The 26889-nt window shown below is 36.5% G+C and overlaps 2 gene segments (V, D, J or C); both read right to left on the minus strand.

The window, feature by feature from the left end:
- Positions 1-9696: 9696 nt before the first annotated feature.
- LOC120613931 (T cell receptor alpha variable 22-like) lies at positions 9697-10429 on the minus strand. The segment is given in 2 exon segments: positions 9697-10034; positions 10227-10429. Coding segments are annotated over 2 exon segments (390 nt in total).
- Positions 10430-13351: 2922 nt separating this feature from the next.
- On the minus strand, positions 13352-14277 carry LOC120613924 (T cell receptor alpha variable 9-2-like). The segment is given in 2 exon segments: positions 13352-14010; positions 14134-14277. Coding segments are annotated over 2 exon segments (381 nt in total).
- Positions 14278-26889: the final 12612 nt, after the last annotated feature.

Below are 26889 nucleotides of genomic sequence, written 5' to 3' on the forward strand. Positions count from 1 at the left end.
TTGGGCATAAGTTGTAGGACAGTTCCACAGTGCCAAGGAGACAGGGCAGGGGGACAATCAAATGCTCGCCATTGATTCCAAGCCCCCTCACCAGCATTCTCTGAAACAACCTCAATTCCACATGGTCTTGAGGACTAATCCATTTGGTCTTTAATCACCATAACAAAGCTCCTCAGTGTCTGGAATTCTTTCAGATACTTACTCAGAGATTCTTCTCAGGAAATCTGAAGTCTTTCTGTACTCCCAGGCCCTGTTGTGGGTATGGCTCATTCCATGACTGTGACTAATGCTGTCTACCATCTCAAGCACATAGGAATCAACACACTGTCCCACAGGTTTAAACCAGGAATTTTGAATTTTGCTCAGCTTAGCCAAAGGTGGTAACACGGGCCCTCTTTGATTTTCAGTCTTTGCAACTATCCAGCGTTTTTGTTTCAACTAGCTCTGACTCTGGTCCTTTCATCCACCCAACAACAGAGAAACATATTGGCTGACTATATTGAGCTGTGTTGTTTGTCGCCATTGGAGTATATGGACATCAGCAACTCAGGGCCTTTCCCAGAATACTGCCTGTACCACATGAAGTACCGGAGAACACAGTCACTATACGTGTAGTTGAGAGAGGCAATGGCTCCCTCTGGAACACTCAGAAATCCAGGACTCTGCTCCACTGTCTTCTGTTGGTTCCTCGTTTTTGTGCAAAAAGACAATGGTCAGTCAAAACTGATTGATCGGGTAATAGATGCTTACTCTCCAGAATTTAAATTACTTTTTCGCAGGTCTCCCAACCCTACCTTCCCTTAGTTAGAGGGAAAAAAATTCACGTTTCTACCCATGGGCCCAAGACTTGCTGTGGTTTGTCTTCCTCTTCTACATTCTATGAAAACGAAAAACTCAAATGAATATGGCCTATCCTGAACTATTCTGCTGTGCCTGACATCATCAGTAGAAGCTTCCCAACATGGATTCCCGTTTCTATATATAAACAAAAACATAAATCAGCATAACCTTGTTTCAATCAAACTGGTACAAATGTATATGCTTCTGATGTCTGAGCAGTCTTGAGTTATGCCTCATGAATGACTATAGAGATATAAATACTCAGTAACACTGCTCATATAGCTTAACCAACATGTTGTAATGCTGATTCTAATCAAGTTTAACAATAAAACCCAAATTTGATTAACCTTTGCCGATTTAGGTTATATATGTATGTCTGGGGAGGAAGAACATCTCTTCATTGGAAATGGTATTGGCTTTTGGTCCCTTTTTGGCAATTATACCAAAAATCGGTATGTCCAATTACCTTGCACGGATCATAATGAATGTTATACTATATGCTAGCTGTCTATATCCTGGGACTTATTCACAGTTGACTGAATCTGGAATCCTAGGAGGCGCGATTGAGGTTAATGCTGCACACTGATCTCATCTTGACACTTAAAGTTTTGCTAATAGTAGCTTTAATTAAATGTTGTTGAAGACAAACAGAATGGATCTAGCCTCTGCCAGTCAGATTAATCAGAATTGTTGATGAAGTGTCATACTCATGAGAAAAATTTCTAGAAATGAACACAATATAGGACCATGGAGGGCATAGTGTTTAAATAAAGTCCATTGTGAGTCTAATGTACTCTTACATGACTTGCTGGCTATGCCACTAACGTGAGGCCATGACCACTCAACCTAAAACATTTCTCAGGGTTGTGCTTGCAACAAACAAACTCGAGGGATGAGGTAATGTTTTCTCTGAGACAAAGAGCAAGTTTACTTATTGCTTGCTTAAAAAAAAAGAAAAGAAAAGAAAAAAAAAGGCAGTGAATTCCCCAAGCTCAGTTTTCCTCAGCTATGACACAACCCACTGCTTGTATAGCATCCACCTGCACCCATTACATCATTCTGTGAGACTTAAGGGCAAAGGCGACAGAAGAAAACATGCTGATGTTCATGATCCTTGCTATGCCATAAGTAATAAAGTCCTTCATCTCTGACCCAGAAGTATTGTGTCTTTACCGACAGCATCAAGGAAACAAGCTTATCAACTTTTAAGGAAGGTAAGATCCAAGATCTGACAAATCCCATCCCTGTCACCTTTATAGATATTGTAGTAAAGACTTGAATTACTTTTGAGAAATATAAGTTTTCCAAAACTGGTCTAGAATAGTTCTTTTTGAAGAATGTAATGTCTAGCCCCATATGAGATTTAACTATCATTTCTAATCAAATGCTTGAGCCATTTTCTGATATACTTTAAGGAAATAAAGACTCCTTCTGGGAAATTAGTGTTACACACTCAAATGACTATTAATTGTGTGAGGAACCTAATAGCCAGTGGACAGATAGTCAAAAGTAGAATAATTACGAACCAGTCCTTTGACCATACTAACAGTGTTTAATCTAACTTTAAAAAAAATCTAGTCTCCTATAAAATATCTCTACCAGGAATAATTATTTGAATATGTTTCCTGAGAGGCTTTTCTTTTGCAGTAATTTGAAATAAAACTTCGTGTGCTCTTAATTGTTTGACTTGAAGTTACTTTTGTACATTCCAAAATCTTTTGGATATGTTTTTTTTTTCTTTTAGATATTTCACCATGAGGTTACTATCCAGTTCATTCAGATTACTCCTGGTAAAGTGAGGTCAGCTGAGTGAGGACAGGCTGAGACCCTGAGTGGATCAAATTTGCCCACTGAGCAAAGGAAGGCTTGTATCTGAGCCTGGAGGAAAGGGCTAGAGAGAACTGAATTGTACCACATAACCAAGCAAGAAGAACATACACAAAGTCGAGAGTTGCTAGGGTGGGAATAAGGGGAAAGGAAAAGGGAGAGAAAGAAAAAAAGGCCAAGCAACATCCATTTAGTAGATACTTCTCGGCTAACTGCTATGGGCCAGTCGCTATTCGAGGTATTAAGGATAAAGCCATGAAACAGTAACTCTGACCTCATTGAGCTTATATTCTAATTGCAGGTGGAAGCAATGAACACATTGACACATTTGTCAATATATTATATTAATATATTTAACATTTAATAAATTTAATAATAAATTATATTAGACAATATAACTGCATGTTGTAATTACCACAATAAGGGAAATAACCAAGGTTGTGATAGGGAGTTAAGAGGAGGTCTGTGGATGGCTACATTCATCAAGAAGCTCAGCAGAGGTCAGAAAGCTTTCTCTACGGTAGTGTTTGAGCTGAGACCTGAAGGATGAAAATGAGCCAGGCTCACTAAGATTTGGGGGAAGAAATTTTCAGATGGATGAAAGAGTAAGACCAAATGTGGGAAGGGACATGGCAAGTTCAGAAAATAGAAAGGAGATCAGTTCTGTTGTTGGAGAGAGAGCCAGGAGAATTAAGAGCTGAGATCAAAGGGTCAGGCGAGATTCAAATAATGCAAAATCTTATATATCACAGCCTGGAGTAGGTATTTTATTCTAGGAGCAATGGAAAACCTTTGAAGCATTTTAGGCAAGTAGAGGCAGCTTTTGATTTACACTTTTAAAAATTGCTTTGGCTGCCAGTTAGATTGGTGCTTCTCAAACTTTTAAGTGATAGAATCTCCTGGGGATCTTGTTAAAATCTAGGTTCAAATTCAGTTAGTCTGGAGTAGAACCTGAGATTATGCACAAATTCTAATATTGCTGGTCTACATCTTGAGTAGCAAAGATGTAAGGACTAACTACATTGACTTGGGAAAAAAGAGATGTTAGTAGGTAACTTGGACCAGAACTATATTTTTCAAACTTTATTTAATATATTTTATGAAATTTTATTTTTATTCTGTGTCATGTACTCTTATGTTTTCTAATCTTATTTTATTTTAATTATTTGAATGACAAAATATATAACTTCACAGGTTAAAAGAAAAGACACTGATAATTTCACTTAGTAAAATGGAAACAACTTTAAAATAATAATATCCACAATCGGTAAAGGGCTGGAAAATCAGCAGCCTCGTATACTCCTAGTATACAAGGAAATAGAAATATCATTCATAATACTAAAAAATTGAAAATACTACCAAAAAGTGATTAATTCTTTAAAAAAACCCACATCTATATAATAGAAATTAGGCAGCAGTTTAAAATCATGCCCTCAATATGTTTCCTGGCATTGAAATACCTACAATGTAATGTTGAGAAAAAACAGTATGCTCATAAATACTGAGTACATTGTAAGACCTTTCATAGAAAAATGTAGCTATATATGTACACCAAAAAATTTGAAAACTGGTAATAGTCATTATTGGTAGGTCATGAAATTATGGGAGTGCTCTATTATTTTTCTGGGTGTTTATATATCTTCTAATTTATCTAAAATTAACATGTATAATTAAGTAATAAATTTTTCAATTTAATTTAAATTTACAATACACCATTCCTTTCTTCAAACTCTGGATCCTACTTTGCATCTTTAATGGGAAAAGCAATTGTCAAGGAGTCAGAATGTTTAGGTTCTACTGCTAGCTTCCATTTTCCTGTGTCATGTTTTGAATAAGTCATGCAATGCCTGTGGATCCTAATTTTTTCATCAATTAAATGATGGGCATGGGCTGAATCAGTATTTCCTAATGTGTGATTCATACAAGAGATTACTTTAGTCAGCCCGTAGATGAATTTTATAATTGTTACGTATACAATTATTTTAATTTGTAGTAGAAAAAATATAACAGCACATCCAATATATGGTTTCACAGATAGTATCAATTAAAACAAGTATGCTAATAAATATTGGGTATGAAGATAACTTTTTACAGTTATTTTAAGTCTATTTAATATAAAATGTAATTTGATATTAAAGTAGTAAATAATGGTATAAGTGGTATAGAAAATAGATATAGAAAATATTATAGAAAACAGATAGAAATATATAGAAATATATAGAAAACAGATATAGAAAATATTATAAATATTATGAACAAATGAATAAAAGGCTGCTGATGAAGGTAAAACTTGCCTCATGGACCGGGGAGCCTAAGCCACGAAAAGATCTGCCCTCTTACAGTGAAGGGTACAGCAGTGGAAAGGAATCTGTGGGCAAACAGGCCCAGGATCAGTACAGTCTGCATTGAGGAAAAAAAACTCAATAGTAACAAAAGGAAATTTAATTCGACATAAATTCAGATTCATCACATAAGGAAACAGTGTATCATTCTTAACTTTTGTTTGGAGGCAGAGATTATAAAGAAAATTCCCTCTATAAAGAAAACAGCTTCACTCCTACCCACAAGGCTAGACCAACTTCAGGGTTGTGGTACAGACTGCACGTGCTTAGAGAGCACTGTGCCGCAAAGCACAAAAGTAGGTGGCTGAATCTCCAATATGAGAGGCTGGGATATGCAAAACACTATACCACTTCTCTTTTCCAAGCTGCTCTTTAAAAGCTTTGTCTGCCTGCTCTTTCTGGCTTGATTGAGTTAAAGTCAAAGATACAAGTCCTTTCCCAGGATCCTGTCTGAACCAATGGAAGTTGTAAAATGTTTTCTTCTGATAAGTACAATTAATAATGGCATGTTCTCTCTCCTGGATACTGAGGAATGAAGGATTCTGCTCCAGCACATATGCACTGCTCACCCCTGTTTAAACAGAGAAACACAGACAAAGATTTATTAGTGGCTGATCATTCTTTGAAAGAATACATTTTTCACAATCCTCCCTAGGTGAGCATGGTAGCTTTAACCACCCCGCTATCACTTTCAGACTTCTGGAGACAATCTGCTGTTTTTCATTCATATCTCTAAAGCCCACCAACTCACAGCATAGTTGCCAAAAGAAAATCACGACCGAAATTCCCAAGGACTTCTCCATTTTTCTATTCATCGATCTCATAAGGACCCTGGAGTCTGAGAGCCCTCAGATACTACCAAGCCAATCGATTTTTTATCTGAGTGCATCTTCAAGTATCTGTTGTCACAGGAAGCTGAGAGGCTCCTTCCTCAGCCAACCAGAATTAGGTCCATTCCTCTGTGCACTCACATAGCTACTGCTGATCTCGGAAGAGGTGACATGGAAAAATGACCATGTCAGGACCATGTGCAGCCCATGTGCATATTAGCTGGAGAGCTACACCTATTGCTTATCCCCTAGATTGTACGCTTTATTTTTTTTCCACTATAATATTCTGGAGCATCTACCACATACATGTTATAAATTGAATAACTAAAAGCATCTCTTCCCCTAAGGAAAACAAACCGAGTTTCTTTTCTCTCCTTTCAGTGCAGATACCTGCTAAATGAGCTCATATATGTGAATTAATTATTGACGCCGTAGCACATTATGATGATCTTACATCTGTGCCCTGCTCCAGAAAGCTTGCATGGAATCATCTTTACAATTGACATTAAATGATACCAGAATCGAGAAACTGTCATTTTTCTGTGCATAATATTTATGAGATAAAGAAACCAAACAAGAAAGACATGAGAATCCATTCAAATAATTGGATGGGATAAGGCCAATGTGGAATAAAGGGACACTCCCAGCCATAACTACAACAAAATAACATAGTCACTAGGAGAGTGGAGAGTTAAGTCTTAATCTGTACTAGAAATTTTCTTGTTATTTTTTTCATTAATTATCTTTACTGCCTTATCCCACCTATGTTCAAGAATAACCATCATTAGCTGAAAAATTATTTTCTACCTAGGCCATTCGATCATTTAATTCAATTAATTTAATTTAATCCTTACAACTATGTGATGATGTATATGTTATTATAGATGATGAAGTGTAGGTGTTTTAAATTTAAGTAATTTAATCCAAAGTCACATTGTTTAGTAAGTTACTTGTGTTAAATTTCCAGTCTGATAATTCCAACATCCCTGCCATGTCTGGTTGATGCTTGTTCTCTTCAAATGTTGATATGCCTTATAATTTTTTCCTGATAGCCAGAGGTGATATGATGGTAAAGGGAACTGCTATAAATAGACTTTTAGTATCATGATGGTGAGGTGTAGGGGGAGGGAAAGGGTTCTATGGTCCTATAATTAGGTCCCAGTCTTTTATCAAACTGAGGCCTCTAGACTGTGAACTTCACAAGTGTTTCTTTGGGTTTTTTCTTCTTCTCTCTTAGGAGGAACAGGATGGCAGAGGGCCTGGAGTTGGGTATTTCCCTTCCTAAGGTCAATTAGGCTCTAATAATATCCCAGCAGGTTAGATTGTGTCAACTAGTTTCCCCTAAGGGCAGACCTTGTTAAAAACTTTTCAATTAAAAGAAGCTCATGGTTAAAATGCAAATTAAAACCACAATCACACCTGTCAGATTGGCTATCATCAATAAATTAAAGAACAAGTGTTGGCGAGGATATGAAGAAAAGGGAACCCTCATCCTCTGTTGGTGGGATTGCAAATTGGTACAGGCACTATGGAAAACGGTCTACAGGTTCCTCAAAAAATTAAAAATGGATATGCCTTTTGACCCAGCAATTGCACTTCTGAGTATGTATCCAAAGAAAACCAAAACAATAATTTATAAAGATCTATGCACCCCTATGTTCATGACAGTACTATTTACAATAGCCAAGATATGGACAACCTAAATGCCCATCAACAGATGATTGGATAAAGAAGTTATGGTTCATATATACAGTGGAATATTACTCAGCCCTAAAAAAAAAAAAATGAAATCCTACCATTTGCAATGACATGGATAGACCTAGAGGTTATTATGCTGAGTGAAATAAGACAGACAGAGAAAGATAAATACCATATGATTTCACTTATATGCAGAATCTAAGGAACAAAAAAAAAGCTAATCAAAAACAGACTAACAAATATAGTGGACAATCTGGTGACAGAGCAGAGGAAGTTTGGGGGGCTGGGAGAAAAGGATGAAGGATTAAAGAAGTACAAATTAGCAGATGGTAGGTAGTCATGGGGATGAGGAGCACAGCATAGGGAATGCAGTCAGTATTAATGTAATGGCCGGTGGACAGCCAGAGGAGAGAAAGAGCAATTGGAAGGATCATTTTATAAACTATATAAATGTCTAGTTTCAATGTATTGTATACTTGAAACTAATAATAAAATACAATTAAAAAGAAAAGATCTCATGATTTTACTTCTGTCATTCAAGAAGTGATCATGTCCATAACAGATCATTTGGACACTCTTACCAACTTCTACATTAATAATTTTTTCATATCTTACATTAAAAATTGAAAGAGTTCAATCATAATAGTAACAAAAAATTACAAGTCTAGAAATGAATTTAATTATCTTAAAACAATGAAACTTTATCTAGAAAGAAAACATAAATGAAAAGAAATACTACATTCTAAAACAATAATCAAATACACATTAAGAAGGTTTGTTGTTCACAAATCAATTTATAAATTTAACTGTATCACAAAACTTCAATAAAAATTACAAATAAATCACAGAACTCCCCTTTCCTTTTTTCTTTAACAAACATCTGATAATCAACTCTGTAAAAAAGTTTCTGCTAGGTACTGCAGCTAGGTACTGAAGTGGTTTTGTTAGGGTAGTCCTGGAAGCCTTCTACTTTCTTTCCCAAACAGTAAATAATGTTACAAAATCATGAATAATAGATTCACTCAAAGTATAAGAAAAAGCAATGGATTTTAATGGAACAGAATGAAAATTTCTCTGAGCTCTTCAATACAAGGTACTATTTAGAAATGACCTAAATGAACCCTCGTTCACTGTTGGTGAGAATGTAAATTGGTGTGGCCTCAGTGGAAAACTGTATGGAGATACTGCGAAAAATTAAGGATAGAACACCATATGACCCAGCCATCCATCTTCTGGGTATCTACTTGAAAATTTTGAAAACACTACTTGGCAAGATGTATGTACCCCTATGTTTATTTTAACATTACTCACAATAGCCAAGACATGGAAACATCCTTCAACAAACAATTGTGCAAAACTCCTTTTGAGAGTAGTATATACATACAATGGAATACTACCTGGCCATAAAAAATGATAAGATATTTCCATGTGCAACAACATGGATGGATCTTGACATTATTATGTTAAGTAAAATAAGTCAGGTGGAAAGGACAAAAACCATATTATTTCACTCATATGTAGTGTATAAAACAGCAACAGATAAACAAAAAATAAAAAATAAAAAATTTGTAGACAAAGACAACAGTATGGTGGTTACCAGGGGGAAGAGAGGTGTGGCAGGATTAAGAGGGTCAAATATATGGTGACAGAAGAAGACTAGATTGTGGGTGGTGAGCACACAATGCAATATACAGATGATGTATTGTAGAATTGTACATCAGGACTTTATAGGATGTTATGGACCAAAGTTTTCCCAATAAATTTAATATAAAGAAAAGATCTTAATGGATATTTTTGATAGTGATATGTGTAAACACACTGTACAAATTTTTCAATAGAAATCGTTCAAATTAGGCGATTTCCAAGCCTGTTTCAGCACAGTAATTCACATGGAATTTATGGGCTACTTGCAAGAGGATTTTTTTTCAACAAGGCACTGGATATTGGCACTTTATCAATTGTCTTAATGGTTTCATATTAGAGCTTTTTACCTGTCAATGAATTTCGGAGTAGAAAAAGGGCAAAAAACCAAGTGATATGACAGTCCTGAAGATTCTAATTTTAGGAAAGAAAACAGTGCTGGAACATAAATTTGAAAACCCAAAGATGTGCAAAGGTGAGTGTAGGGGCAACACGTGAGCCCCGTGAGAGGGGTGGGGCTACAGGCCCAGCTGCAGTTTGGGTACAGGCTGCATGCAGATCGCCTGGGAGCACTGTGCCTCCACTGCACAGAGGTAGGTGGCTGAGTCCTCCAGTTGGGAGGCCATGATGTGTAGGGTACTGTTCCGTTCCTTAAAATTCATTGTGGAGCTTAACCTTCCATTTGTCTTCATTCCTGAAGTCAGGAAAAATAGACTGGTGAGGTCGCCCCCAGGATCCTGTCGGAACCACTGCACGTAGTTCACAGAGGCAGAAAACTTGCACCTCAGAGTAGAGTTGGTCCCCTTCTGGAGACTCAGGGATGGAGGACTCTGCTCCACCTCCAGCCCTCTCACCCCTGCTTGGAAAGAGGAAAACAGACACAAATGATGTCACTGGAGACTGACAATGTAGTTATAAACCTGTGAAATATCCCAAGGAACACCCAAGCAGGACTGTCTAGGAGCTCTGTGTAGCTCTCCCTTCCCTCCCTCCCACCATCACCTGTTAAACACTCCCCAGGCCCCCATCTGGGACAGAGCCAACTCACAGCAAATCTGGACCCACAGAAGCCCCAGCAGAGCTCCCCGGTGTCTCTCCATGACTCCTTGCCCAGTTGCTGTGGTGCCTTTGCCCCTGCTCTGGAGAGAGTAGAGTCCTGGAACAGACAAATGATGTCTTTCAGTTGTTAGGTTCCACCAGACTCAATGAGCACCAGTCACATCTGAGCCCTGTCATTCACTTAACAGGAAACTCCACCCACAGTGGCCTAGTCAGACAACACAGTCGTCTCTTCTAAATTGTGGGTGCAAACAATGCAGGAGTGTAAGGGGCAATATTTCCAGTGTATGTAGGTATAACTGATTTTTTTTTTCTTCTTAGAACACTTTACGACAAGTTTGTGGGATAGTGTATGAAGAGTGGTTGATGCTTCTGGAAGAATTCATGTCTCAAGGGCAATGCAGAACCTTTAAGAATCCTAGGAAGAGTGACCTCATTTCCCAAATTGTATGGCTTGACAGAGAATTTGAGAATTTTGTTATATAAAAATTCCAATAATGGAAAACTATCTGACAGCATGTATTGTGTATTTCAGAAGTAAATATATTTTCTTGAAATTAGGACAGTTCTAGAAACCAAGACATACGGCCGCCATCTTCATAGAAAATGATTCCAACAAAATGTGGTTGGTGAAAAATTAGATATGTATGTAATGTCCACTGTGACCTAATTTCCTCCTCTCTCCTGTTGTCCAACTCTTGGGTACCCTACTGACCGACATTGCTGATTCTGATGTGAACACACTTTTCTGGTCTGAATATTATCCTCTCCCTTTCCTTCTATATTTGTTCCTTATTTTTTCCTTTATCGTCTTTTCTTTATTCTTGTTCCTTCTACTTTCAAGGAAATATATGAAAAGGTAGAATATCTGGTGTATTAGAATAATTTCTAAGTCAGTGAGTTGGGGAAATTTTAGTCATAACAATTAAAAAATTGAAAACTTACAAAATTGAAAATAGGTTATGGAGTCGTTTTCTGTTGAGCTTTCATTCACACAATGACCACTAATATCCTCTTCCCTGTACCTCTGCTCAGAGAATCACACTCACAGTAGATTTATAGAGTATGAATTCCAGCTCTCTGAAGTTTACATAGAGTGACAGACCTGAAAAATTGAGACAAACTTTACACCAACACTTCTCATCTTTGCTGCCTGTAATTTATTGACTCACATGCTGGTAGGTCTTCTGTCTTAACTGTTCAATCCTCTGGGAACATTAGAAAAGTCATTTCTTGTAGAGCCTACAGTGCCCCCTAGTGGACCAAAACCATCCAGAAAGAAAGATACTTGAGACAATCTAACTCGGTTGTCAATCTACCCCAGCCTCATTCACTGCCAAGTTACCTGATGAAGGAAAATGCAGATGGTCAGAATACCTATGTAACAATGAGAGAAATTCATGAACATATGAATTATTAAAAGTACTAAAACATCACATATAGACTAAAACACCCTTTGCATCACTCCTAATTCTCACTCTTCTATCACATATTACCCAAATTCCTTTCTTCATCTTGATCCATTTGGAGGTGGTGCTTCCAGATGTTCTACTGTAGACATGAATCAACAGAGAATATATAGTATTGTATTTATACTTTATTATTCTACAAACATACATATCGTGCATACCTTTCTGTAACTTGTTTTATGAACTCAATAATAAATCTTGCAGATCTTATTGTGTTTATACCTATAGTTCCTTCTGTAGCACTATATCACACTTTATGGATATGTTAGCATTTATATAGCCCTTCTCATGTTGACAAAAAGTTAAAATGTTTTTCTTTTATCTATGAAATACAACACTACAATAAACCTTTCTGAGCAATTGTCTTTATTCTTATGTGCACAACGTTTTCTTAGGAGCAGAGACTAAGAAGACATGAAGGTATAAGCTGTGAGGTTAATAATTCGCTCTGGGAAGAGGGAAAATCAGGAGCAAAAGCTCTGAGGTAAAAGGAAGTGAATTCGTGTTCTGATTATCATGTTAAATGGCTTTCTATTTTATTTTTCTTCTTAATGTGCATCGAACTGTAATTTATCAGCTCATTTGATAACCACTCTCTGAAATTACTGCCCTGATATGTAGCTCGTGCGCGGTTTGCTTCATTGGTCACTGAGGCCATATGAAAAGATAGTAAATCAGCAAGAGAGAAACTACCCCAAGGAAAAAGAGTGGTATACACAAGAGGGGAAATGGTATAGAATGATATATATGTAATTTATGGATACTTGTCTAAGAACAGAAAGACATTCTACATTTTCTAATGTAAAGTGAAGAATAAAATGTTATCAGTGCAACAGAAGACAGAGAGAGAAGAAAAGGAAAGGAAAAGAAGGAAAAACAAAAAAATAAGAGCAGTTGAAGCAAAACCAAATTATTAGAAATGAGGCCCAATTTACCAGGAATCAAAACATATATAAAAAGAGGTTATCAGATTGAATTGAAATAGAAAATCTTGTTACATATTGTTTAAGAGACAACCCTTAAAGAAAACAACCAAAAGCTGCGAACATAGGATGAGATTCTTTCTTCTCCCCTTCTTCATCTGCTAAACCCACCACATCCATCACATAGATACCCCAAAGGAAGGTCACTTCTGCTAAAAAGACAGTGAACAAGCAGTCCAAGAGAACATCCAGTGAATGAGCTAAGTTAACTCCTACATAGATGAGAATTAAGAAAAAAGAGAAAAGACAGAGGTTTACAACTATAAATTGATAGAAAAGCAACGGGGGAGGCGGGGAGGAAGAAATGTGGCAGAGCTTAAAAACCAAGAAGAAATTAAGAGTTACAGAAAACAGATGAAACTAAATTTAAGAAAATTCCGTATCTTGATATAACAAAGAATAAAGAAGTCAAGTGTTAATAACAGCTCTTACCTTTTTATCAGTGGTCCCTCAACCTTCATTCTTTTATAATTTGGATTCCGTCATGAACTATTTATCAAATCACATTTCTAAACCTTCAAAACCACATTAAGAGAAAGCAGAAAACCCTCATCATCAAAATGGTGTATAATTATTCTGAGCACACGTAAATAGTGGAAAGTTGAATCAAGGGAGGCTTTTATTGTTTATAAACTTCACATTTATTTATGAGGCGGGTCAATTTTAATATCTTAATGCATGAAATATATCACAAGAAGAAATTCGGAGTTGTATCTATACAGATAAAATATTTTCAACATTTTAACAAGTTATCTTTTTTACTATCCGTGTTACTACTTTATCTCCTAAATAAAGGTGTTCCTTTGTCTTTGATACCCTGTAGGTATAGTGTGTTTGGAGGTCTAAGTTTCCTAACAAATCTATGCATGTGCTAAAAAGATTGGAAATTTGTATGAAAGGTATTGTGTATTTGATCTTAAATAATAAAATCCACCACAGTGGGTCAAACAGTCAGAGACCCTCAGCTGCCAGGCCCCTTGTTCTGCTCAGAGTTTGTGCTCAGCTCCCCCTGCAGTTTCTGTCACTGTGTCACTCAGAGCACAGTAGTACATGGCCGAATCTGACTCTTGCACTGAGGCTTTCTCCAAGTGGAAGGAATTTGCTTCTTGGTGGTATGTGGCTTCAAAACCGTTCTTTCTTCCCTTCTCATTGGCCCTTTGGGCTTTCAGGAGGAGCTGAGGACCTTCTCCGGGATATTGAACATACCAGAAAAGAATGGGGTACCCTGAGGCTGAATAAGTACAGCTCACATTCAGGGATGCCCCTTCTGAACGGGTCACTTGGCCTCCCATCTGGGACACTGAGGCTCCACGGGTTCGTCCTGGTGAAAAATAAAAGAGATTTGTTTCACCTTGGGCGTAAAGTTCTTCAATAAAATTATAGTTAACAATTTTGCTGACCTAACAGAAGAAAGAACCCATATTTTAAGAGGCATGATACTCACCAAGCACTAAGAGGAACACAGTCACTAAGCCTGGAGGAGAGTTCATGTCTAGAGTGTCGCCTAAACAATGTTCTTGATTTTTAATATGAAGAAATGTGGAAGTCACAGTGAAATGATAAAAGGAAGTCTGCGTTTCAGATCTGAAAGGTGTTTGTGTTAGGAAGCTAGACGCCCTGGTGGACGGGGACTGCAATTGGAGGCGTGTTCCTTGGGCTCCTCCCACAGTAGCCCGGGGTTCTCATCTGACTCTTTAGAAGGCGCATGTCAATCTTCACGTGGACCTTGGAAATCTGAACTGCAATCTTCACAACTTTTAGGTCTATTTTGTTCTTAGGCCATCTCCTGACGTGAAACTTCTTTAACAAAACAGAGCATTTCTATTTCTAAAAAATAACGATTTATGCATTATAATACATTCTTTTATAATCTTACATACACATTGTGGGCCAGCCCACAATCACCCTGAATGTCAGAAAAGACCTTTGAGTTGAAATGAGAGGAAGGTCTAAGAAAGAGCGTCATTATTGAATGGTTCTGTGTTTTTCAGCACTTAGAACAGTGACTGACACTTATTATGTGCTCACTAATATTTGTTTATATAGCAAAAATAATAAACAACCTTTATTGAGGAATCGTTCCTAACTTCTATCAATTGTAGCAATGCTATGTTTTTAAATAAAAATTCTGTAGGAGAAAAGTCACACTATCTTAAGAATAGACAAATATTCCTGAAAATATGAATCCTAGACAGAAAAAAACATCATAATTGAAGTTACTGAATTCCTATAGAATCGACTGAGATCACTATCTTATTCTCCCACTATTTTACTGACTCTGAGGTTGGTGGGGAGCCTGCATGAAATAAGCAACGAGTACTACTCTATACTCCTAGTGGAGAGGTAGCTTAAAGGATGGTTTCCACTGTTGTCTATCTGCAACATTTCGTTCCCAAAGCTTAAGCAAATAATTTTTCCCAACAGAGTAGGGAACCCCGAGGACAGGGATCTGCATCATACGCCTGGAACATAAACTAGGGCTCTCCCCTTTCCCAGCTTTCAATTTGTTAAACATACGAGCTGATACTCATACCACAATTGATACCAGAATCGATAAGCGAGTGATCTACAATTACAGATTCTGGGATCTCACCATTGATTTCATGAATAATATTTCCCAGGATTGAAATCCACTACTGTATAATTTTAAAGCCACCCTTCCCCCCACCCCCACACACACCCAAGGTGGTTTTATTGCAGCCAGCCTGACACAAGTTTAGAAGATCTCATTCATGATAACTGTCCTAGACCCAGATGGTCTTCAGATACCAGGGAGAAAGCTTTGAGATGAGCATGGGAAAACTTTTCTATGACTATAAATCTTTAAAGCTAATCTTTTTCTATAAAGTGCCAGCAGCAACAGCAGGCACTTCTTCAGCTCCCTTTTTATGTTTATTCCTCTATAAAAAAAAAAAAGCAATACAAAAACCTCTGAGGATATCAGGATAAATTTCTGTAAGGCCCTGTAAACATTTACCTCTAGACATGTGTAAGGAAGCTTAGCTCAGTGCAATTCCTGCAGCTCTCCCTCCACAAATTCAGATCAAGGGGCTTCATGAGGTCAGAGGCATTGTGTAAATAGTTTCCCAGACGTGGACCTAATTGGGAAATTCAGGCTCGGGTACTCTTTGGGTTCATATATTCCTTCTCCTTCTTTTCCAACTTCCAATCACAGTATCAGAGCCTGCCACAAAATTATGCTATGAAGGTATTCTGAAAAAAAGAGCTATAAATTTTTATTGTGACATATAGGGAGAATGCAAAATAGGTTGGATTATGCTAGGTTGAAAATAAACAGAATGGGACAGAATGCAGAACGTTGTCGATATCTTAATAAAAGAAAACAGTTATAGGCCAATGATATATTATGGGAAGAATATTTTGCAATATGGGTCACTCAGGAGGACTTGTACAACATTGAGGGAGAATATGTATTAAATGTGGATATTTATTGTCTTTCTTGGTGGATAATTTTCATAAAAAGAAACTGCATCATTTAAAGTAAACAATTTAAAAAGATTCGATATATGTATATACTTATGAATTCATCAGCACCATCAAGATAATGAACATATGCATCACCCCAAAAGTTTCCTCATGTCTCCTGTAATCCTTTTCTCAACCCTCCCCTAACTTCACTTCCCCTGTTCCCAGCAACAGCTGTCATTGTAAATTAGTTTGCATACTGTATAATATTGTATAAACAGTATCATATGTACTCTCATTTGATATCTTTCAATCGGCATAAATAATGTGAGATTCCCATGGTCTAATACGTATAAATTGTCCATTCCTCTATCTTGCTGAAGTATTATTCATTTCATAGCTATAAAATAATTTGTTTTTCTATTCACCTGTTGATGTACATTTCAGGCTCCTAAAAATAAAGCTTTTTTGTTTTAGATTCACTTAGACTTTCTATCAAGACAGCTATGTGAATAAAAACATGTTCGCTTTTTCATTTCCAAACCATATGCCTTGTATTTCTCCTACCTTACTACACTGTCTAGAACCTCCAATAAAGTATTAATTTGAAGTGATGAGAGGCAAAGATCCTTCCTTATTCCTGATCTTAGGGGAAAAGCATTGTCTTTTACCATTAAGTATGACACTTAATGTAGGTTTTTTGAAGAAGCCCTTATTAAGTTGAGAAATTTCCCTTCAATTCCTCCTTTGCTAGGAGTTTTTAATCAGGAATACGTGCTGGATTTGTCAAATGCCTTTTTTATACCTACTGAGGTCCCCTCATTATCGGAACATCTACTGTTTATGAACCACTTTGGATGCATTATTGACAAATCTTCATAGAAAAATATGAAAGAAGACATCGCTCTCCTGTTTAACAAATAATAAAACAAAGCTCACATGTGTCTAGAAAGGACATGGCAAAGCTAAGAGTTTCTAAAACAGTTATTTCTGATAGCAAAAACATGTCCCATGGTTGTTTCACTATAAATTATTTTCATAGAAAATTTGAGAGAAAGTGTAGAGAGTAAGAAATTTAATTCTTGAAACTTTTACCTATCTTAAGGCAATATGGTAACAGGTTCTTTACTTATACAAAAGAAAATAATTTAAAAAATAATTAAAATAATAATTTAAAAATAATTTTAAAAATAATAAAAAATAATGCAGGATCGGCTCTTTCATGAAAAGAGGGGGAAAATATATTATAAAGGATACACAAACTGCATTTCAGGAGCTGACCATCTGGTAGCGGCTTGACCATTTCTTTCAGACCATTATTAGGCTACAGATCATTGCAATGCACTGCAGCAAGAGTGACAAACTCTTCTGGGCTTTTGTGAATTCCTGGAGAACTGAAACTTCATTTATGGCCACTGATCACACACTCCATTCCATGAAACTTGCTCCTGATAAAACAGTCTAGAAAATCGTTATTCAAATTATCCAGCACAAATTATCCAGTACAAAATAGAATTGCCATATGTTCTCCAGTAATTCTACTTCTGAGTACACACTCAAAAAATTGAAAGGATTTGGGTACATACCTCAAATATTTAGATACATGTTTCCACCAAAAGGTGGAAGTAACCCAAATGTCTAATAACAGACGAATAGATAAAGAAAATGTGGTATAGGCATACAGTAGAATATTACTCGATCTTTAAAAGAAAAGAAATTCTGACACATGCTATAACATGGGTGAACCTTGAGGATATTGTGCTAGGTGAAATAAGTCACAATATGATGAACGTTGCATGATTCCATTCATATGATGTCTCTAAAATAGTCAAACTCATAGAATGAAAAAGTAGAATGCTATTAGCCAGGGGCTGAAGGGATAGGGCAATGGGGAATTATTGTTTAATGAGCACAGATTTTCAGTTTTTCAAGATCAAAAGAGTTCTACAGCTAGATGGTGGTGCTGGTTGAACAACACCATAACCGTACTGAATACGATTAAAGTAGACACTTAAAATGGTTAAAATGGTAAAAATCCATGTTAAAATGATAAAATTTAAAAATCAAATATTTTTTAAATGGACTCCTTTTCAGGTTTCTACTCAACACATCTGTTTTCCAAATGCCAATATAAGAGGGAGTTACAAGATCACTTCCCAACCATCCGTTACTATTTAACTTTTAAGGCACTGAGACAATCCAGTTAGATGGGAAAGGAGAAAGTGAGAGAGAATGAGGATTGTGGCTTGTGGGATCTTGATTGAACAAAACGGGCCCAAAAGTGTGCAAATGAGCCATGCGATGGCAAAATACTTTTGGAGGTGTGATGAAGTGAAGGGCAAGAGAAGAGAAAGACGCTGCTTCTTCACGATTTCCCCAAAGCCACTAATTATTGATCATTTTATGAATGAGGCTAGTGGAAGGCAAGTAAATCTACATTATGGAACTGAGCTTTACTATGTTAGAGTTTTGAAAAGAGGCAAAGAGCATTAGCACAAAGTTTGTCACATAATAGGCACATTAGAGAGTAAATGAGAGTGCCCTTCACTCGGCTAACAAATATAAATTAAACTGATTTATTAAACAGTATAAAATAGCATAAAATACAACAAGAGGAAAATCACAGACAAATTATACGAACTTCCTTATTCAAAACAAAGCCTATAACACAAAATATATGCAATAAATATTTATTTAAAAAATTGATATGAAAGTCTAGCAATTCGCACATTTTGACTGATTTCTGAGACAGATGTTCCTGAATTTCCTTAGTCGATTCTTCTAGCTCAATCTATCACCAAATGGCAATTGTTCATTTTGGCTGTCCGTTCTCTTCAATAAACAATTTCAAACCAAATTTTCAAAAATAAGGAGTTTTTGAAAAATGATCAATCTAAACATGGTTTATGAACACAGAGAGAATTTTCTTAGAGTGTTTTCTCTCTAACCCTACCTTCACCTGTGCTGCCACAGCTCTAGCCACTTCCTGTCTGTGATGGCAATTCCTAGCCTTGGTCCTAGCCTTGTAGCAGGTGGATACATCAAGCAGAACCCTGGGGTTTTGGTACACCTCCCTCCTACACACCTCTATCTGTGGGCTCACTCAGGGCACAGAAATACAATGCAGAGTCCTCCAGCTGTGCAGCTGAGATGACAAGGTTGACAGAATTGTTTGATTTCTGAAAATTCGCTAAGTAGTGAACTTCTGTGGCATTTTGCTGGTTATAGTAGTCCTGACAAATAAGGAAAATCATCGCCCCACTGTTGGCTTGTTTGTACCAAAATGAGCTATCGGTTATAAAACTGGGGTCATATTTGCAGTTCAGGGTCACGACCTCCTTCTCCTGCACTAACATTGCCCGATGGCCTTGAGTTACCTTCTGGGCAATAATGGATCCCGAAAGAAAAAAGACACAATCAGAAGGTTTGGGGATAAGTGGTGTGGGACAAAAATAATTCTTTTTCATACCCGGCTACCTTTTCTTTCCAGGGTACCCAAAGACACTGCCTGGACCCCCAGTCCCTAGGCCACACAGGAGGTTCATTCCCACTGAAGCCATCCCTATGTAGCCACACTCAAGCCATGACCACCTCCAGAAGGCTAGAGAGCAACATGTTTGTGTTCTTCCACGAGACAGAAAATATCTTTTTCTTCAGGTTCAGAGCTCTTGAAGATGAGGTGACTCTGACACAGAGAGAGAAGAAATGCTAGGCTGTGTATTGCTGCTGCCCCAGAACAGGAAACAGGGGTTTCCTGGTGTAACAAGTTTCTGGGGATCATATTAAACTTCTCTATGTATTGTCTCACCCAACACAAACACTTCTTGCATTGACCAAGTCTTAATCTACAAGCAATGACATCTGAAAATAAACATGGTACAGTTCTATATTGAAAAGAAGATTGAGGATTCAACCAATTGCTATGTCCACTCATTGCATCTGCATTGGAACTGAATGCTGGCACTTATTTTTAAATAGTACATGTAATGGATTATAGAAACACCATAAAATGTAATAATCATGTACCCTTACATGTATGTGTGTTAATGTTTCACTTAAGTTAGAAATGAATCACTTTATGATAAGAATCCAATGCTGCCTGGGCTGATTACTGTAGCTCTTTTGATCTACCTACTGTTATAGTAATAACCTTCCTCACTATTGATGTCTGTTCAGTCGCCTACCTGGAGCCAAAAGCAGAAAAATCTAATTACTTTTTGCTGAAAAGTTTAGATCGAAAACCCACAGGCATGGTGTCCTGTCACAGAGGTCTGCTTCTATTTAGTTTTGACACTCAGCCCGATTCAAAAGTCCAGAATACACACCAGATTTTGGTCATTAAGTTATCAAACCTTTGAATTTATATTTACCCCATTATCTCAACTGGGACCTTATCTGAACCATAGAAAGCTTCTATAGTCTGTAGGCTCATTATTGAAGAGAATATATCCTAGGTGAACTCAAACACTTCCATCGGACAGCTGATCATAAGATCATCGATTACAATAAAACTTTCTCTGTGTGGGCATAATATCAGTAAAGTCATCTCTAGGGAAATTACTCAACAACATGTCAAACAACAAAAATCCACTATCACTTCCTGTCTCTTGATTGAGTAGCCAAAGCTTATCACCCTTCTCTCAAAATAATTTAGCCTCATTATATCTGATGGTACCACATACAGTGCAACCTATTCTGCTCTTTAAGTTATAGACTATATAACTCTCTACAATATCCAACATTTTCCACCAACCGGAAGGCACATATAACATATTATTGACTTCTCCTTGTATTATTCCACTTTACTTTATATTTCATTCAAAGGAATCTCATGATTATACTTCTGTCATTCAACAAGTGTCCATGTCCAGAACACATTTTGGACACTCTCCTACCAAATCCCACATTAATATTTTTTTAATGTCTTATATTAAAAATTGAAATGCACCACACCAGACTGTTTATGCAATAATTACACAAGACTCCTTTATGAAATCCAGTCCCTTAGCAAAATAACTTAAGTAGCTGAACTTGAGGATCTCTCTTGGACAGATCAATTTACAAAAATCTATATTCAGCCTTAGTCCATAGGTTTTTAACATAGTTCAATGCTTCTGAAACTATGGAAACGACAAGGTTTCTTCACTGTCTAATATTTCTTAACCCTCTCGTGTATCTCATGAATCCCTAGTAAAAATGGACAGCAAATGCATAAATTATTTGATGTCTTTATGCTACTCAAATAAATTTTTGTTATAAAGACAACATCTAACAGTATAAAAGACACTGTAGAAGCTAGGAAAAATTTTTGAGCAGACCATCATGCTAAACATGCGTTTCTGACCCAAGTCCTTATGCAAGCACCTCTTTGAGAATATAAAGGCAAATCCATGGAAAAGTTCGATGATTCCATTGCAGTTGCAGAAAATTTGGCCCTTGATTTTATAAAGAGTAACTGGGAATGATTGATTTCTTTGATCCATGAGGACAAGATGTATTGAAGACAAGATAACTGTCTCAGGAAGCCAAATGATCTGCAATGAACACTTGCTAAAATCCTCCAGAGACAATACATCACAGTAGGGACCTATTGGCTACAACAATAAACAAACTCTGGTGGGGAAACTTTTATAGGGTGGGAGAGAATGTGACCAGATCATGTCTTTCTTAGAACAAATGAAATCCCATAAAAACTGCAAAGGTGAAATATGAACTGGAATACTGTCCCAAGGACACTTTAGAGTATCTCCAAAAGGATCATACACAATTGCATTCCCCCTGTGGATCATGACATAAACTCGGAATACTATTTTATTTTCCACATGTGTTGATGCACTTGCTGTCAGAAAAGCACACACTCATGAGAGTAAACAAATAAACCTGATTTTGTGTTTCCTACCTGAACCACTTCAATTTATCTCTATGTGGGGGAACAATTTTCTCGGGGACAGTTATGCCAAGTTTTGGCCTCACTCAGAAACTTCACTATTCTTACCATCCCTCTATCAACTGAAAAAGTGGAAAGAACAAATGGAGTATTGAAACTTCCGTGAATTATGTAGCAGACACTCTTGAACTCCTACGGCCTAATGCATTGTTCACCTTAGTTCTCGTGGCACTGTATCCTACTCCTCTCAAAGTCATATATTGTCTCACTAGAAACTGGACACTGATAGGCCCATGTAACTCACAATGATCCAAACCACATATTTCAGTCTTTTAATAACTAAACTAAATAAAATAAACCCATAATATTCAGTCCTTTCATCACAGACACAGATCGAGTCCCTAAACTTTCATTTCTTCACGTTTTACATTACTTCAACCTGGATGACTTGGTGCTCTGAAAAAGTCTGAAATAAAGACTGCCACTGAGCTCATGGAAATGGCCTTGTTAGATACTACTTATTACCACTTCAGCAGCTAAAGTACAAGAAATTGATCCTTGCTTACCAACTACTATTATACCACACAGCCTTAATTGACAACCATTTAAAGGTTACTCCAACTAGGTATCTTAAACTGAGGCTCTCCATAGAATCGCTGGAAGCAGATAGTCCACAGAAGATGAGTGCAAACCCATGATCCTTGAAACAAACATGCAATTACATAAAAGAAGGCAGCTCCATCCAAGACTATGAGAATTCTCCTAGATGTATGGGACCATCGATTGTCATAATCTCCTCGGTATTGTGTTTTTCATTTTTAGTGGCAGTTTTCCACTTTAATAGTAGAAAACTACATATTTCTGATTTACCCTACTTTGTTCCCGTACTCATAAAATAACATGCTAAAATGTTGGCTTTACTTGAAGCAACACCCATCCTAATGCTACAGTTCAGCTCTACAAACTCATTGCTAGTGCAACACAGGTAAAGTTTTGTGGAGTATGCTATGTAATGTCAGCTCCTGAAAAAGCTAAATACTGATTGTACCCCAATTAATAGGGCTAAAGTGAATTTTGATCAATAAAACTTGTCTTAAAATGTAGAAAAATTTGGAATAGAGATGGTACAACTAGACTTATATAAAGAACATATGTCAATCTGATTATGTGAGTTGATCTAATACTCCACTGAACATCTTTGTTATCAATTTCCATAGTGGTTTTGTGTGTGTGTGTGTGTGTGTGTGTGTGTGTAACTATGAATCAAATAGCCAATAAAATTCGAACACTTGAAATGATGAATTGTTCTAATAAAACGACTTAAAAGTTCAAAACATCAGGTATAAAAAACCTGAGAGTGGAAATCAAGAATGTGACAAGTGGCTTCTGCTTCACCAAGATGAAGACTTCTCAAAAGATTTGTATTGTATGAGATCATTTATATGACATTTTTTAAAAGACAAAACCATAAAAGAACAAATCAAGATTTGTAAGGAGGTAGGGATTGGGGAGTGTGCAATTACAAAAGGATAGACAAGAGTTTTGGAAAGCAATTAAACTCTTCTCTACCATGTTGTGTGATACTTACATGGTCTATACTATCTGTTAGAATTCAGAATGACAGATATAACTGTACAGAGAAATAATCAATTTTTCTATAAGACTTTTAAAATAAAACTTTAAATCACTGAGAAAATAAAATAATTGATGTGGTCTCTATTTTCATGTCCAAACACTGCCTAATATGTACATTTTATTCCAATGGAATAGAAAAGCACCAGCCATGCCAACTGTAATAGGCAAAATAATTGATAAAAAAGATCAGATCTAAACCCCTGGAATCTGTTGTCTTGTATGGAAACACACACACACACACACACACACACACACACACACACACACACAGAAAACAATGCCCCAGAAGGGCACACACACAGAAAAAAATACCTTTGAAGATATGACTAACTAAGAATCCTGAAATAGGAAAATAATTCTGGATTATATGAGCCTAAATGCAATCACACATGTACTTTTAAAAGGGAGGCAGAGGGAGATTTGATGACAGATAAAGAGAAGCCAATGAGACTGTCGAGGCAGAGATTGGAGTGACGTATCCGCAAGCCAAGAAATGGCGGCATCCACTACAGCTGGAAGAGTCAAGGAACAAATTATCTCCTAGAGCCTCTGGATCAAGTGCAGCCCTCCTGACAACTTAATTTTAGTTCAGTGAAAATAATTTCGACTTCTGGCATTTAGAACCATGACAGAAAAAAATTCTTTTGTGTGGGTTTGTGTATTTTAGTGTACATATAGAAAGAAAATTTTTCTCATGAAACTTATTTGGGTAAGATTGGTTAATAAAATTATATAGTTTTCAACTACAAAATTCAATAATACATCATGGGTACATTGCATTGTGTGTTCACCACTCAAAGTAGATCTCCTGTCACCATATTTTTGACCCCCTTTACCTTATGTGCCTTCCATTTCCCTTTTCTCTATCATAACCACTAAACTCTTTGTGTCTATGAGTTTTTGTTTGTCTTGTTCATTTGTTCCTTCCAGTTTTATATCCCACATATGAGCGAAATATATGGTTCTAGACTTTTTTCTGACTTATTTTGCTTAGCATGATAATCTCCGGATTCAGCCATATTGCCACAAATGTCAGTATTTCAACTTTTCTTGTGGCTGTTTTATATTCCATTGTATGTATGTACCACTTTTTCTGTACCCAATCATTCATGGAAAGACGCTTCGGTTGTTGCTGAGTCTTGGCCACAATGAATAATACCACAATGAACACCAGGTACGTATATCTTTACAGATAAAAATTTCTGTTGTTTTAAGCCACCACGTTTGTGGTAAATTGTCCAGAGACAGTAGGAAACACATATGCAAACCACACTGAAGTTTTAAAGCTTGAATATGTCTGAATCTGAGCTAACTGTATACTGACTTGCACACTCTAGCTAGAGCACTTTTTTCTTCCATTGCATAGATTCTCACCCTAGTATGATAAATCGTTAAGTCCAAAGTAATCGCACCCTTTCTCTCTTTTAACTTAGTTTGAGAAGAATAAACCGATAAAATATAAGCCACACTTCCCTCTCACTCCATTATCAGTCTTAGAGGAAGAGGATCAAAAGAGAGTCAGTCTGCTTCTACCAACAGGAGCTAGTGGTTATAGTGAGGAAAATAAGAAAAGCCACTGAGGCGTTGGAGACAATACTGACCTTTCTTGTTCAGATGTTTTAAATCTAACTTAACCTAATGATTTTCCCTATAAAAACAAAACGGTGAGCTAATAACACACAACCATAACTTGACCAAAAGGGATCATCTCTTCATACCAATTGCCAATTATATCCACCCTTAGGAAGAAAATAAGACATCTTGAAAATAGCCTACCCTTGACCAAGGTGAAAGAATTAGGAAATTAATTATTTATGCAAACATGTCTTTTCCATTGATTTATCTACAACACTAAAAGAATTACTTTTTTGAAAAGAAACTTGTGAATTTATATTGAACCATAAAAGACCCCCAAGAGCCACAGCAATCTTGAGAAAGAAGAAAAAAGTTGGAAGTATCACATTACAGATATCAAACTATCCTACAAGTCTACAGTAATCAAAACCGCATGGTTCTAGCACAAAAACAGATATATCAATCAATGGAATAGAATAGAGAGCCCAGAAATAAATCCACACTTATACGCTCATTAATATATGACAAAGGAGTCAAGAATGTACAATGGAAAAAAAAAAGGGTACAATGGGGTAAAGATAGTCTCTTCAATAAATGGTGCTAGGAAAACTGGACAGATACATGCAAAATAAAAAAAAAACACACAAAAAACTGGACCACCTTCTTACACCATATACAAGAATAGACTCAAAATTGATTAAAGACTTAAATGTAAGATCTGAAACCATAAAACTTCCAGAAGAAAACATAGGCAGTAAACTCTCTGATATTGCTACTAGTAACTTCTTTTCGGACATATCTCCTTGGGCAATGGAAACAAAAAAATAAATAAACAAATGGGACTACATCAAACTAAAAAGTTTTTGCACAGCAAAGGTAACCATCAACAAAATGAAAAGACAACCTACTGAATGGGAGAAGATATTCACTTATGATACATCTGATAAGAGGTTAATATCCAAAAATATATAAGGACTCATACAAATCAATAAGAACAACAAAAATCCAATTAAAAAAATGGGTAGAAAGCATGAACAGATATTTTTCCAAAGAGGAAATACAAATGGCAACAGACATATGAAAAGATGCTTAAGGTCACTAATCATCAGAGAAATGCAAATTAAATCCACAATGAGATATCACCCCACATGTGTCAAAATGGCCACCATCAATAAATCAAAGAAGATCAAGTGTTGGCGAGGATGCAGAGAAAAGGGAACTCTCATACATTGTTGGTGAGATTGCAAATTGGTACAGCCACTATGGAAATAAGTCTGAAGTTTCTGCAAAAAATTAAAAGTGGATATTCCTTTTGACCTAGCAGTTGCACTTTTGGGTATTTATCAAAAGAAAACCAAAACAATGATTCCTAAAAATATATGCAACCCTATGTTCATGGCAGCACAATTTACAATAGCCAGGATATGTAAACAAACTAAATGCCCACCAACAGATGATCAGATAAAGAAGTCATGGTACATATATACAATGAAATATTACTCAGCTGTTAAAAAAATGAAATCCTGCCATTTGCAACAACTTGGATGAACCTAGAAGTTATTATGCTGAATAAAATAAGTCAAACAGAGAAAGATAAATATCATATGATTTCACTTATATGCAGAATCTAAGGAACAAAACCAACAAACTAATCAAAAACAGACTCACAAATATAGA

Source organism: Pteropus medius, unplaced genomic scaffold (genome assembly GCF_902729225.1).
Source record: "Pteropus medius unplaced genomic scaffold, Ma_sr-lr_union100, whole genome shotgun sequence".
Lineage (NCBI taxonomy): Eukaryota > Metazoa > Chordata > Mammalia > Chiroptera > Pteropodidae > Pteropus > Pteropus medius.